Raw genomic sequence first — 15000 nt, forward strand, 5'->3', positions numbered from 1 at the left:
TAACCATTTTCTTTGTATTTTATGCGTTAGGGACTTGCTTATACCCTTACTATTTTTCTTTTAATAATTAGTTTTCATAATCGTTTTTAAGGGGGAATATTTTTTTTTTTTTTTAGAATTTTATTAAGATAATTTTTTTCATTTTATTCACGGCTTGCCGCGCCATCTAGGGGGAAGGGATTTATAAGATTGTTCCTGGGCAAGTTACAAGACCATTCATCAAATCCTTGGTGGGGGTCTGCTATATATAAACCCCTGGAACAAATGGAACGAGAGGTGGCTAGGCTATTCAGGGAGAAACGTCCTCTATACGGTCGATGTACACTCGGTAGAAGCAAGAGTGACGTGTTTTATTTTTAGTCGGTCGTAAGGACGATTTGGATGACGGTAAGATTTTTTTTTTTTTTTTAGTTTTTCATTTTTATGATACAAGACAAGAGTGCGTCGCTAGTTCTTTTTGTGTGTGTGTGTGATTTTCGTTTTAGACGATGGGTTTTTCGTATATTTTTGATTTTGTCTCGTTTCTAGTTTCTGTACTTTTGTTTCTCGAAGGATCTATTTTTTTTTTTGCATTTTAATGCGTATTGTTCGTTCTTGGCTTGTATTTTTATTAAAATCAAGAAATGTATTTTAAGGCTTCTGGAGTGAAATTCCTATTTTAAATTAAAACTCATTTAGACTGAAACCCATGATACCCAAACTTGGCTACCTGTGGCAAGCAACTAACTACCCTCTATCGGCTATTAAGGCTGACACGCACTCCCCTCGGAATTAACCACGCTTACCAGACGGAAACCCTTGTGAATTGGGTCATCTCTTCCTACACTTTCCTTTTTAGTTCATTACACCCTTCGGGATGTCTCCTCCTTTCGACACATGTATTGTTACTGGACGTAGGTGGTGGCAGCGACAAATGACCTAATTAACAAAGGTAATCAAGAGTAATTAGTCGGAATCACTACACATACATACACACTGAAACATGGCGGAGATACCCATAGAGTTGTGTGTTATCGTAAAATTAACTGACAAATGAAAATCATAAACAAATGAATTAGACATAAAGGATAAATGATACACACAAAATACAAATCGGGAATTGAAAAATGATACTAATAAAATCAGCTTGGGGTGGCGATAGACAAAATGACTGAATGAATGGCTTGCATCTTTACCCTTTCATGTGCGGATGGCTAGTAAAAGGGAAACTTTTTAAGGATTATGAATAGGAAAGATGTAAAATTAAGGAATGTAACGATGCATAATGAGATTTTATTAAATTATTCATAAAACGAAAAAGTAAAATAAGCAATCTAAGAATAAATGCAAAACTTATGAATGATATTTTATTCAACCTCAGTAATGAAAAAGGGAGATTGAGAGTCAAAACAAGTTATTATGTGAATGAAGTATCAGTATTTACATCATGTATCAGCCCATAGGAAAGCAAAAGAAAATTTATACAGAAAAGAAAAACTGGACTACCACGGCAGTATATATATATATATATATATATATATATATATATATATATATATATATATATATATATATATATATATTATAGGCTTTATCTGCAGCACCAAATACTTGCAATTATTTCAAGTCATGTGACCGGAGCATCGGCGCTGTCGGACGTACGAAAATCCATCGGTTCAAAGTGTCGTACCGCTTGAGCAAAATCAGCTGTCTGACACACGGATCGTATCGCGGCACAGTTATGTCTTTACACGTATAAGAAATAATTTAATTATAATAGTAACTGAGATTTGAATGGCTTACACCTGATGCCACATCACCTGCTAGAATTACGAGTTATAGTTTGTCATAAAAACTATTTTATTGCATTTGCATCATGCTCTATCATTATTATTATTCATATAGTGGTGATGTTGACCAAATGGTGGTAAATGATAATGCGATAATGATAATGATAATAATAAAGGAAATAATAGGAAGAGTGATAGTGATAACAGTAATGACAGTGACGATGACAATGACAATGATGATAATATTTATAATAAAAATTGTACATCTATAATATGCATATTCATTAATTACGTCGACCATTCCTGCAATATTATGTTAGTAAACTGATACAAACTGGTTTTCGGAAAAAAAATCTTAATTTTATTATTTCTCATATCATATAACAGAAATAATAATAATAATAGCAATAATGATAATAATAACAATCATTGTAATAATAATAATAATAATGACAATAAAATAATTATTATTATGATAATTATATTATTATATTATGATTATATTATTACTTTTATTATTGTCATTATCATTAGCATGATATATCATTACTGCCATTTATATGGGAAACTAAAGAAAACGGAAATATTTTAGTACTTGTGTAGCTTAACAGTTTAAACACAACTTTAAGTCACGTAAAGAAATCAATGTTGTGTTTGTCACTGGTGTTACTTATTATTACTTATTTCTTATTATTGACTTGTCTGGCTTTTTTTTTTTAACTTGTTTGAGCCTAAAATATGAAAATAAATGTTATAGCTTTCTGTATAATATCATACCATTTTCACATGTTTCATTATAAAATATTTTTTTAAATAATCCTTATGGCCAAATGAAGTCTTACAAACTAAAATACAAAAAGTATTTGGCATGTTATATATTTTGGAATCAGGATGATCCTGGGATTAAAAATTTGCCTTTCATCTTGTGCTTGGACATCCAACATCGAGATTTGTGTCTGAATGAAGAGGAAACAGTAAAAACTTCAAAATTTGAAAATAAAAAATATATGGTGGGATATTAATAAATGCTTCGTTGTCACTACAAAAGAAAAAAAAAAGGTACTAATTGCGAAAGAATATATGAAACGTTTCCTCCATGTCCAAGCCTCATGTTAATAGGTCTAAAGAATATATGTCCTTAATATATTTGTTCACTTGATATTTATACGTTGATTTGTTCATCAATTTATTATTTGTACTATAGATGGTTTGTAAACAAAATTTACATCGTCAAAATTATAAAGAGCTAATATTTTATTTTTCCTTTTAATGTTTTGATTTCTTCCCCAGCATAGTTGTCTTTTAGTAAGCTTGTGGGCAATTGCACCCCCGAAGATTGCCCCCCTCTAAGTCTAGCTTTCTCCCCTAAGGGCGACACTCCCACGATTTTTTACCTAAATAACATCTTTATAGCTCTGGCGGTAGCTTAAAATTTTTTGAATAGCTTAATAAAAAAAAATCGAGTGGACTCGCAACGCCCCGGGTACTGATTGTACTGAGTGAAATGACGCCCCTATTTCTCGTTCTCCCGTGTTATAAATCAACCCAACCGCCAAGGGTTCATGTTCTGTCTCCTGTAGTTTTTTTTTAAGTTTGTTACATACAGATGGTTCCACATGTGCTCAGCAAACATCAAGTCAATTAGTACGCCTTAGTGACCGATCCTGATTTCTCCATTCCTTGAATTGGCGGGAAAATGTGTTTTTCTATTTTAATACTATTGATATTGATACTGTTATTATTGTTATTGATGTTATGATTATTAAATTGTTATTAAAATCTTGGTAACATCTAAGACAGTGAAATAATGCAAAAGACCCTTTCCAAAAGTCGAGGAAATCGGATAAACAGGTGAGATAGGTAAGGCTAATAACTGACTCCTTGGTGTCTAAGTACTTCTAGAGCCATCTATGTGTAAATACAATAAACTTGTATTACAGTGGGCATGGCATGTATTCTTTGCCATGCGCGCCGAATGGGTTAACAAAAACAGGAAACTATATGAAAAAAAAAAGTTATCGGAGAATTTTAACTTATTGCTTTCCATGCTCTTTCTATATGAACAATAACTGCAGTCCCGTCCCTTCAGAATTATCTTTGGTATAAGCGTCTTGAGGAGGAGCATCATGATTTTTTTTTTTTTTTAATTTCCTCGTGAATAAAAAAAATTACACTAGCGCAGAGTCTGTTCCTATATCAAGTAAAATCGAAGCCCCGTGATGCATTTTCTTTCATTTTTATCGTCATTTCAACTGATTTGTTGCAGTAAAATATTATTTTCATTGACTAACGATGCACTTGCTATCTCATCCTGCCTATTCGAAAACATTTCCAGTTTTCTACGAAACATAAGACATGGTGTACATAAAAAAGTCCTCGACAGGTTGTTTTTTTGAAATTCCATTATTATTATTATTATTATTATTATTATTATTATTATTAGTAGTAGTAGTAGTAGTAGTAGTATTTTCTTCTCTATACATATATGAAGTACAGAAAGCCCTAAACCAGTCGAATGAAATTTTATTAGCAACTGAAATGAGCACCAAAGGGTGTAAAAATTCAGCCTATTGACTAACTTCAAAATCACTGTGTTTGCCATTATTTACCGGGTATGCGCTTGTTTCTCATATCAGTATAAAGTGCATTTCTTTCCCTTCAGAAGGAGACCAATTTCGACTTTCAGCAATAAACATTACGCACAAAGAAATGGCAACGCGCGGGAATCTTGGGATTTTTCTCTGTTTTGCTGCGTCATAAAGGAATAAAAGAGGAAGAAGAGGAAGAGGGAGAAGAAGAAAAAAAAATGAAACAATTATGCATCATTGGAAATAAAAGTCCAAATTGTATCTTCAATGTTATTATTATTATTTATTTATTATTATTATTTTTAACAAGTAAATTTACATGATAGCAAGAGGTTTTGTATAAAAATATTCCTCGATGAAAAAAAAAGGTTTCTCCTCGTTTTCTTCAGGGGCCTCATTGGGGGGGGGGGAGGCTGGAGGAGCAATTGCTCCCCAAGACTGTTTTTTTTTTTTTTTACTTTTTTTTCCCCTAAATAGCACTTTTATAACTCTGGTGGTAACTCAAAGATGCTCCTAGAATAGCTCATTGTTCAAACATTTTTCCGAGGGGCTCGCATCGCCCCAGATACCGATTGTGCTCACCAACCTTCCCCCCCTCGCCAAGAAAAGCTGATATGACACCCCTGTCGACGACAATATAGGTTTACCAGACTGCATGTGTTATGTCTGAGTCAGTATAATTTTGTTTATAGTAATGCCAATGAAACACAGTCCATGTATTTCTTCAGGTTTATTATACTAAAGGTTCCTTAAATAAAGATTCCTTGCAAAAATGTTTTCTTTCAAGTACATTATTCTGGTACGATGGGTTAACGCCAGCCACTTTGTTAGTTCTTAATAGACCCCGACGAAACAAATCAGAAATTAAGTCAGAGAGGCTGTGTCACCGGACGAAAGTGTCTGTCCCTTTGTGGTGTAGAGTGCAAAGTACACTTCAATACCACTTTTACACGCATATAGTAATCTATGATAATAATAAAAAATTATAGCAATAGACAGTAAAATCTAAAGCATTCTCTTTGTTATCACTCTGACAACATCAACGTCAAAGCAATTTACACAAACACGGCAATGGGTGGTGACGAATACTGTAAACCCATAATGGTAAGTACACCAGTAGGCTTTAGTACAGGATTCCACCACGTCTAACACCAGGTGACAAAGAATACTTTTATTAACAATGGATTTCAAATTACAAGGAAAGAAATGGTATGAGGCAATGATAATGAAGTTTTTAAAAAATGAGGTGAATATGATCATGATGATGAGTGAGTTATGGATAACAAGTCAGTGACGAGGTATGGAAAAAAGTAATCAAATTTGTAGAAATTATTGATAGGTTCCCAGAGAGACTGATGTAACCAATATGAGTGAATGAATGTATAGCATATGAAATGTGAGGAATGAAAGTCTCAGACCAACACACACGCACCAGAATGAAATTCCATCATTCAGAAAGATTAGGACACTGTGGGCCCAACGAAATGCATGATGGCCATGTGGAACGATGTAAACAAAGAAGTATGATACGACACAAAACATATCTAACATTTCTTGTGGAAGAAAACATACATCGAAAGCTTTTTTTTATTCATTTTTACACAATTGTGTTTTTCCTTGAATCTCTCTCTGTTAAGGTGCGTTTGGACACAGTCGCTTAACGAAGACATCGACGTTGTAACCAAATTAACTCGGTGAAACAAGGGTTACGTTGCATGTGTACTCGCTGGCTTCTACGCTCATCTACGATACCATCTTTTGAACTACATATAAGAATAACAAGACTATTTCTTTTACACAAGGATTTGTAATTATGCAATGTACAAAATAATTCACTCAAAAAGGACTCTCTGAAAATGAAAAGACGTGTAGATGGTGTTACAGCAACACATACTGGTGCGAATGGTGTAAAGTGTTTGCTATAATGTCCGTTAACAGAAGGACTAGCTTATATGTTATAGGTATATATACTCAGGACAAGTGTATGTTTGGGTGTTCATTAAGCTGATGTGTGTAATTACAAACTTACAAATATATGTGAGTACACGTGCGTCTGTGCATGTATACATAATGCGCATAGATGTATATCCTACGCACACAAAATAACCTATATGACAAGCTATATATCCCACTCATGTACACTGGAATTTCACAGACACTGAATCCTTAAAGAAGGTCACTTATCTTGGGGGTATTGGGAGACCACTGTTCTTCGGAGTTTCAGGCGTCGAGTTTGGTGAGGTAGAGGTAGCGGGCGGGGGATAGGGTAAGAGAGGAGGGGGAGAGGGAAGTCACAGCAGTAGCAGAGTGCTGGAGAGACGATCTTTTGAAAACCGTACATAAAAAAATAAGTGTGCGCTAGATGTAAACAGCACTGGCGCCTTTTTTTTGTAGGGATACGCCACGTATCACATATGGGGTCAGTAGGTTAGTTATGTGCTCTTATCAGCGGTTTCGCTGTGCTGTTTTGGCCGCTACATAATTAGGAGACACGGTGCATAATCCGTGGGTACGCGTAGAGAGGCTGCCTGGGCTTGTCACGAGCTTTGAATAACCATTGTATTTTGCATTATTTCATTTGTCTCCGAACAAACACAGATGCATAACATGGTGTTGCAGGCCATTCTGCTGTTCGCATCTACTACATGGACCTGCTTTGTGTCAACAGTGACAATGCATGATCTACAAGCCCGATAGATTGTCTCAAAAAAGTGACTGACTCTCACACAGAGCTTCTTGTCACAGCATATGCAAAATAGTCTTATATGTAAAATATTACTATCAGTATCATATAGGTATCCAAAGTAACGTAATCTAAATAATTAATGAAGCATATTTTTAAAGCAACACATAACACATTTGTTTGTCAATATCAAACTTGCACATAATCTGATACCGGAAATTGATTTGGATAAATGTAATGAATAAAATATCCTTACAAATCTCAGATACAACAAAAACTCCAGCTTTTCAGTGTGCTGGAGAAGAAGGATTAAAATACTTTATGGAATAAAAGAAAGCAAGATTATATATATATAATATATATATATATATATATATATATATATATATATATATATGTATATACGAAGTATACTTTGTGCCCCAAAGTCCGCAGCTCCTCGCACCGTGCAAGTCGAGACCGGCCGCCGTTACCAGTTCTTCCTCTGCCTCACGCCCTCGGCCTCGGGCAGATCCTCGCTCGGGTCTGCCGTGGGCGAGAGGGAAGGCTTTCGGTCCGGCGTGAAGTAGGGCGAGGAGGAGAAATTCTGGCTGGCCACGGTGGATGAGTTCTGACTGAGCAAGGATGTGTTCTGGTTGACCGTCGATGCATTCACGTTGGCGACGGGCGAGGGGGGTGGGGGCACGTAGCTAGGAATCGGCCATTGGTCGGGGTGATGGTCGACTGTGACGTCAGAGGCTGACGCCACATCTGGTAATCAGGTATGTTGATTTCTTCCACTACAGTTGTATACATCGGAACTGTACAAGTTGTCAACTGTTGGTGTTTCTGACTCTATTTTCTTCCTGACAGGTTTTGTCGACCCTTTGCATTGGAAGACGAAACACAGCTCCTCACTCAGGACTGATATTATTGATTTCTGTTGAAAAACAATAATAAGATGCTGTAATTATTGTACTATTTTATAATACTTTAGTTTGGTCATCCTTGTTAAAATCCCTTCAGGCTGTAGGGATTTTAAAATCTCTCTACGCCATGCCTCAAACCTATCACCAAACATTTTATCATTCCTATCTCTACACATTTCAAAAATCTTTATTTACACACCCTTTTCCCTCAACACAAACAAACCCCCTACCTCATCCTCTTTCGATATGTCCCAGCACTCAAGGACGAACTCCGCCAGTGCCACGACCAGTGCCAGGCCCATCCCTCCGAGCAGCACCACGAAGACACCGCCGACGTTCGATAAATTCAGTTCACTCGCCATACTGCTGCCGCCCGCCTCCTCCTGTGGGTTAGATGGTGGGGATGACTGGGGTTGTGGTGATGGTGATGATGATGGTGATGGTGATGGTGATGGTGATGATGATGATGATGATGATGATGATGATGATGATGATGATGACGATGACGATGACGATGACGATGACGATGACGATGACGATGACGATGACGAAGATGATGATGATGATGATGATGATGATGATGATGATGATGATGATGATGATGATGGTGGTGGCGGTAGAGGTGGTGAGTAGTGGTGGTGAGAGTGAGAGTGGTGGTGAAGGTGATGATAGTGATGGTGATGATAATGATGAAAACAACAAGAATGAGAACGATAATGAAAATGACATTAATGATAATAAATAAAACAATGACTAAAATATACGTGCTTACGAAAATTCCACACACACAAGAAATTACCTCACAGCAACACCCTTTCGCACAAAACAGCCATTTAAGGAACAATTTATTCCATGAATCAAAGTACTCTTAGGGGCTGTTCAGGTAGTTTAATGCAATGCAATCCTCTCTCCAGTTCTGTATGTCGTAACACACGTGCATGATAATTCCAGTATTCTGATGCTAGATATGTAAAGGCGTAGTATCATTCGTATTCGGAAAATTAATGCGTGATTAGAATGTAAGAGTAGTGGATAAACACGCACGCACGCACGCACACACACACACACACACACACACACACACACACACACACACACACACACACACACACACACACACACACACACACACACACACACACACACACAAACACACACACACACACTAATTCTACAAAAAAAGGAATGACGATAAATAATCTAGAAAAAATAAAAACCCAAATAATAATAATAAAGGATAATTACCTTGTCCTTTGCACACTTGTCAGATCTGTTTTTTTCCTTCCACCATCGTCTTTTCAGCATCTGTATTTTCGAAGTTTCTTGCAGCGACAGAATGGCACTGCTGATGGCACTCGTGTAGGGAGAGCCTGAAGGGAGGGGAGGGGGGGAAGGGAGGATGGTGTTAGTCTCGCTGCCAAATCAGACTATTAGAAACACTCGTTATTTGTGTTAAAAGGAAGGGAGAGTGTTATTGAAAGTATTAAATGAAAGGGGGATATATGCTATTGGTGTTAAATATTGGTAAGTTGGGTATTGCTTATTTAGATAATGGTAATTGCAATGTGTTTTTTTTTCATCATCACCATTGCCATCTTTATTCAAGAAGGAAAAAAAGGATGGCAAGAGAAAAAGGAATCTCCTCGATTTACCCCACAGGAGGAAACACGACTCATCCCCGCCGTTGCCTTACCCGGGGGAAGGGCGATGCCGTAGCTCTTGGAGTCCAGGAGGCCCCCGATCTGCGTGAGGTCGCACTGCCGCTCCACCACGTACTCGATGGACGTGGATTCCATGAGGTAGGCGTACAGGCCGTTGCTCTCCTGGGGAAGGCAGGCGGAGGCGGGTGAGGGTTGTGGCTCCGTTTCGTGCGCCGTTTGACGACGGTGCATAGGGACTGATGAACACGCATGTACGTACGCGTACACGCATACGCATACAGACACACGCACAAACACACACACACACACACGCACACACACACGCACACGCACAAACACACACACACACACAAACACGCACACAATCTGCATATATAGAGACATATACATAATAAATGTCTCACTCATTTATATGAATCTCATTTTTCCTTATGCAATTATTTGTTCCGTAATCACCTCCTTGCTTAATGGCAAACACCTTTAGTCTAACCAATATTTCGTAAAGCAAACAAGATCTACTTCATCAATTCATCTAAATCAATCTAATCAACCAACGACATCAAAGCTTACCACATTATAAATATATTTTTTACACATAAACCCAATAATAATCAAGAGGCCTGACCTTGCGTGTGACCTGCTGTGACCTTACCTGGACTCGCTTGACCCCCTCGGCGTTGGAGGCGGGGAAGACGGAGGGGCCTGGATCCTCGTGGCGCATCATGGTCGCCCACATGCCCTGGTAAGTCGGGATCTTGGAGTCCCTGAAGAAGGAAGCTTTGGGTGAGCTCTGGGTTGGGGGATTTTTATGTATGAAACGTATTTTTTTCTCTGGTCTCTCCTCTGTCTTTCTTTTTCCTTCTTTCTCTCTCTCCCTCATTCTCTCTCTCTCTCTCTCTCTCTCTCTCTCTCTCTCTCTCTCTCTCTCTCTCTCTCTCTCTCTCTCTCTCTCTCTCTCCTTTCCCCTCTCCACCCCCTTCTCCCTCAACTCCCTCTTCCAACCTTCCAGAAACACACACAAACCTATCTCCACACTCCTCTGTACCTGAAGAAGGCCATGGTGCTGCCCGTCTTGAGCGATCCGTACTTGATCTTGGTCTGCTTGGCGAGGTCCTCCGCTGACTCAATGGGAGAGTCCATGCGCTCGACGGTGAGGAAAGCGGCGAGGTTAGCGGTGTAGGACGAAATCATGATCAGAGTGAAGAACCACCACATGCCGGCCACCATGCGGGTCGATACAGCTCTGTTGAATGAGGGGAATGCATTGTAGGTTTATGCACTGTTGCAAGTGTGGTACGTGTTCGTGGTTATTTATTTAGACCTCTGGTTCTCAAGCTTTAGGTGTAAGTTAGGCCTATATCTTCCGCCAGGTCACCCGTCCCAGTAAATTCTTCGGTCTGTTCAGCCGTAATATCCTCTGCTACAAACGGTTGTAACATAGGTATGTTTTTGTGTCTATATATTTGAAGATAAAGTCTGTTGCCACATTATAATTTTTTTTCGATGAATATTTTACTTAGTTAATATTCCCCAAGAACTTTGACTGCCAGGGTAAATTTACTCAAGTTTGAGAAACGCTGATCTAAAGAACCGCACGTGTTTGGATGTACGATGAAAAATCTGGGAGAGACATAATACGTGCGTAATGTAATTCTTTGTAAGCAGTTTATCTCAGATATGTGCTGTTACGGATACAAGAATTTAAGTAAGTCTTTGCGGAACATATATGTGTGGACAATTGTATTCGTAAATCCACGAATATAGCTACACTCATTCAACACTGTCTTCTGATAAATTTCCCTGACATCCATCTGATATCTGACGTACTGCGGAAGGAAGTCACAGCCTTGCTGCATAAGGGAGCCGATGGCGAACCACAGGCAGTTCAGGATGGTGAACTGGTTCTCCAGCGTGTCGGGGTCGGGGTCGCACGGGTGGGGGTTCTGCCACTCGTACGGCGTGAACCTGCGCGGAAGAAAGAACCGGTTAGTGGTTCTCGACACCTCCAGGAAACCAGAGCAATAAGTCCTGGATGAACACCAGTCAATCCTTACAAAAAAATATGTCTCACGGAAAATGAGAATGAAAAAAAAAAAGATAATGACCAGAAGAAGGAAACTCACCTCGCAAGAATATACATGAGGATGGAGACGCCGACGTAGGCAGTGATCATGTAAATCCAGACCTCGAGGGAAAGAGGCGAAAGGAAGGAGAAGAGAGAAGGCGCCATCTTCTGGGGTTTCTTGTACAAAATGGAAATCCCGAGGTTCATGAACGGCATCGTGAAATCGACCACTTGCTCGCGCTCGTAGTTGATGGTTAAGTCCGTAATGGCCATGTCTGCGCGCTGTGGACAAGAGGGAGGGGGGGTGGGTTAGTGTTAAAGGCCAATGGTCGGTTTAGTGATTTAGAAGTGTTGAATTATTTTTTTGAATCAGTGGTTTCATGTATATAGAGTGTCCATTTTTCTTCTCTTTTTTATATTTACTGAGCACTGTGTCACGAAAAGAGACTCACATGCTCGAGCAGCTCCCTGATCATGCCGTTCCACTCCCCCGTCTCTGCGTTCTTGGACCCGTAGGCGTTGGAGGCGACGGGAAACGACGGTGAAGTTGAACTTGAGGATGCTGGCAATCTCCGTCAGGAGGTCGATGCAGAAGCCCTCGAAGCGGTCGTTGCCGGCGAGGTCCTCCGCGTTCTCCTTCTGCATGATGTACGGGTCGTTCTGGGGGTAGAGGAGGGAGAGGGGGGGGGGGGCGTGAGTTACCTGGATTCGTGGCTTTGTGGAAACTTTATTACGTGTGGGCGTGTTTATCGTGAATACTTATGTGTTTGTTTGTGGGAGTTGTTGCATATATATATATATATATATATATATATATATATATATATATATATATATATATATATATATGCGCGATTCATATATTTATATATGAACATATTGACATATGTACAGTCCATAGATAAATAAAGATATGTATACAAACAGATAGACACAAGCACACACATACCTTTATGTATGTGCATATATATTGAAATATATGCATGTAAATACACAATACAAAATAAAAACGAAAATAGAGAAAACGGAGAACAACCAGATACATTGAATAGTAGATGGATACATAGAGAGGTGTGTATATATGTATATATATGTATGTATATACATACACATACATATATATACGTGTTTATATCACACATATAATATATATATACATATATATATATATATATATATATATATATATATATATATATATATATATATATATATGCACATACATATATATGTGTGTGTGTATGTACACACACACACACACACACACACACACACACACACACACACACACACACACACACACACACACACACACACACACACAATATATATATATATATATATATATATATATATATATATATATATATATATATATATATATACATACGTAGTGGCCGCAAAAAATATTTAGATATTCAACGCAAAAAAAGCATGACCAGCCAGTGGTCCTGGCTTCTCGCCAAAAGTTGATCAAATATCTACGATAGATAGATGATTAAACATATTAAATTTTCTGGTGAGAATTTCCTTAATAGTATGCCAATACTGATAATCTGTAATTCCAGTTCAGCCTAACAACAGGCAACTAACATTACACGAGAAAACACGTTGTTTAACGTTATTAGAACACTAATTGTCTCGAGCGTATCTGCCGGTATGGAAGTATCAAGACAGGCAATTTATAACCAGAAAAGGCTGCTGCCACACTAGCAGGCGAACAAAAACGAGGAAACATGGCTCTGGAGCGCCAAGGAAGACTTTTCCAAGGACAGACACGACGCTCAAGCCTAAGGTGATGTCCTGAACAGCATCCACACTTAAGAACAAGCATCCAGAACTCCTAAGAGATGTGTGAATAACGACCATCCAGCATCGCCTTCAGAAAGATTTGTTTGCCGACTCGACGCGTAACTGTGAAGCCCCTACTCACTAAAGCTATGAATAAGAAAACAAATGGATTTTGCGAGAAGTGTCGACGGTAGATACTAGCCTATTGGAAGAAAAGGATTGTGTGTGATGAAAGCATATTCAGGCTGGCGAAGGGAGCTCTAAAGTTCGTGCATCGAAATACACGATCAGGACAGTTAAACACGCGGTCACTGTGATGTTCCGGATTCTTTGATTGTGGAAAAGGAATAGGAAGTGATTACATTAATGTCTTACAGGAACATTTGCCAGACCTTCGGGGAATTCATGAATAGGATTATTTCATGCGTGATAACGCCCCTTCCTACCAGTCAGAGATAGTCTAAAAGTTCCTAAATGACAGTGGGATTCTTGTATCAAATTGGCATGGAACGTCATGAACAACGAAGTGCAAGAAACCAGACCTAGTAATATCAAGGATCTGTTGGATGCACCGAAAGAGCTAGTGGGTCACATGGGTGTTCAGTCTTGCTGAATCCATACCATAATGACCGCAGATAGTTTTGCAACAAAGAGGGATCGTGATCAAGTAATATTTGTAAAAAAAAAAAAAAAAAAAAAAAATCATGGTTTATTCTCCTCCAAATGTTATTGTATTTTTTGCGGCCACTATATATATATATATATATATATATATATATATATATATATATATATATATATATATAGAGAGAGAGAGAGAGAGAGAGAGAGAGAGAGAGAGAGAGAGAGAGAGAAACAGCAGCAACAACAACAAAAAAACGTCCAGTCAATCACAATTTAAAAACAACAACAACAACAAAAAACAAACACTACAAAGAACAAGTATAGAAACAGACACCCTCAAAAACAAACAAACAAAAAATATCCACAGACTAAACCAAAGACAAGAAAAAAGTAAAAAAAAAAAAAAAATCTACAATCTAAACAACAACAAACAAAAAATCCGACAAAACAAGAAAGAAAAAAAACAACAACAACAAAAGAAGGAAAAAATGAAACGAAAAAAAATAAAGAAAATAAACATCGAAAAGGGAAAATCCACGCCGTTTCTCACAAAGGCCACGGACACGACGAGCGTCTTGTTCTGCAATCCGTCGACCACCTTCTTCAGCGTCTCCTGGAAGGTCCTTGTGTAGTTGGCGCCCGTGTCGAGTCTCCACGTGCCGGCCTGTCAGAAAACCCGGAGGAGGAGGTTATTGAAGGTGAGTGTGGGGGTGTGGGTGGGTGTGGGGGTATCGAGAAAAGGGTGTTTGTGGGTGAGGGGTGTGGTGGGGAAGGTGTGTGTGTGGGATGAGGTGGAGAAGGTGTGTGTATGGGGGGAGGGTGTGTGGGGTGTGGGGGTATCGGGAAGTGGATGTTTGTGGGTGTGGGGTATGGTGGAGAAGGTGTGTGGGGGAGGGGAGGGTGTAGGAGAT

General features: G+C 38.7%; 1 protein-coding gene across 1 annotated transcript in view; it reads right to left on the minus strand.

The window, feature by feature from the left end:
- The window catches only part of LOC119577056, a 42373-nt gene that overhangs the window by 7281 nt on the left and 20092 nt on the right, over positions 1 to 15000 (minus strand). The window contains 15 exon segments of the mRNA XM_037924731.1: positions 2685 to 2725; positions 6952 to 7089; positions 7297 to 7335; positions 7534 to 7729; positions 7802 to 7959; positions 8179 to 8331; positions 9194 to 9318; positions 9642 to 9771; positions 10262 to 10373; positions 10655 to 10852; positions 11437 to 11574; positions 11733 to 11956; positions 12127 to 12204; positions 12206 to 12334; positions 14640 to 14753. Of these exon segments, the coding sequence (XP_037780659.1) occupies positions 2685 to 2725; positions 6952 to 7089; positions 7297 to 7335; positions 7534 to 7729; positions 7802 to 7959; positions 8179 to 8331; positions 9194 to 9318; positions 9642 to 9771; positions 10262 to 10373; positions 10655 to 10852; positions 11437 to 11574; positions 11733 to 11956; positions 12127 to 12204; positions 12206 to 12334; positions 14640 to 14753 (1973 nt within the window).

Source organism: Penaeus monodon, chromosome 1 (genome assembly GCF_015228065.2).
Source record: "Penaeus monodon isolate SGIC_2016 chromosome 1, NSTDA_Pmon_1, whole genome shotgun sequence".
Classification (NCBI taxonomy): domain Eukaryota; kingdom Metazoa; phylum Arthropoda; class Malacostraca; order Decapoda; family Penaeidae; genus Penaeus; species Penaeus monodon.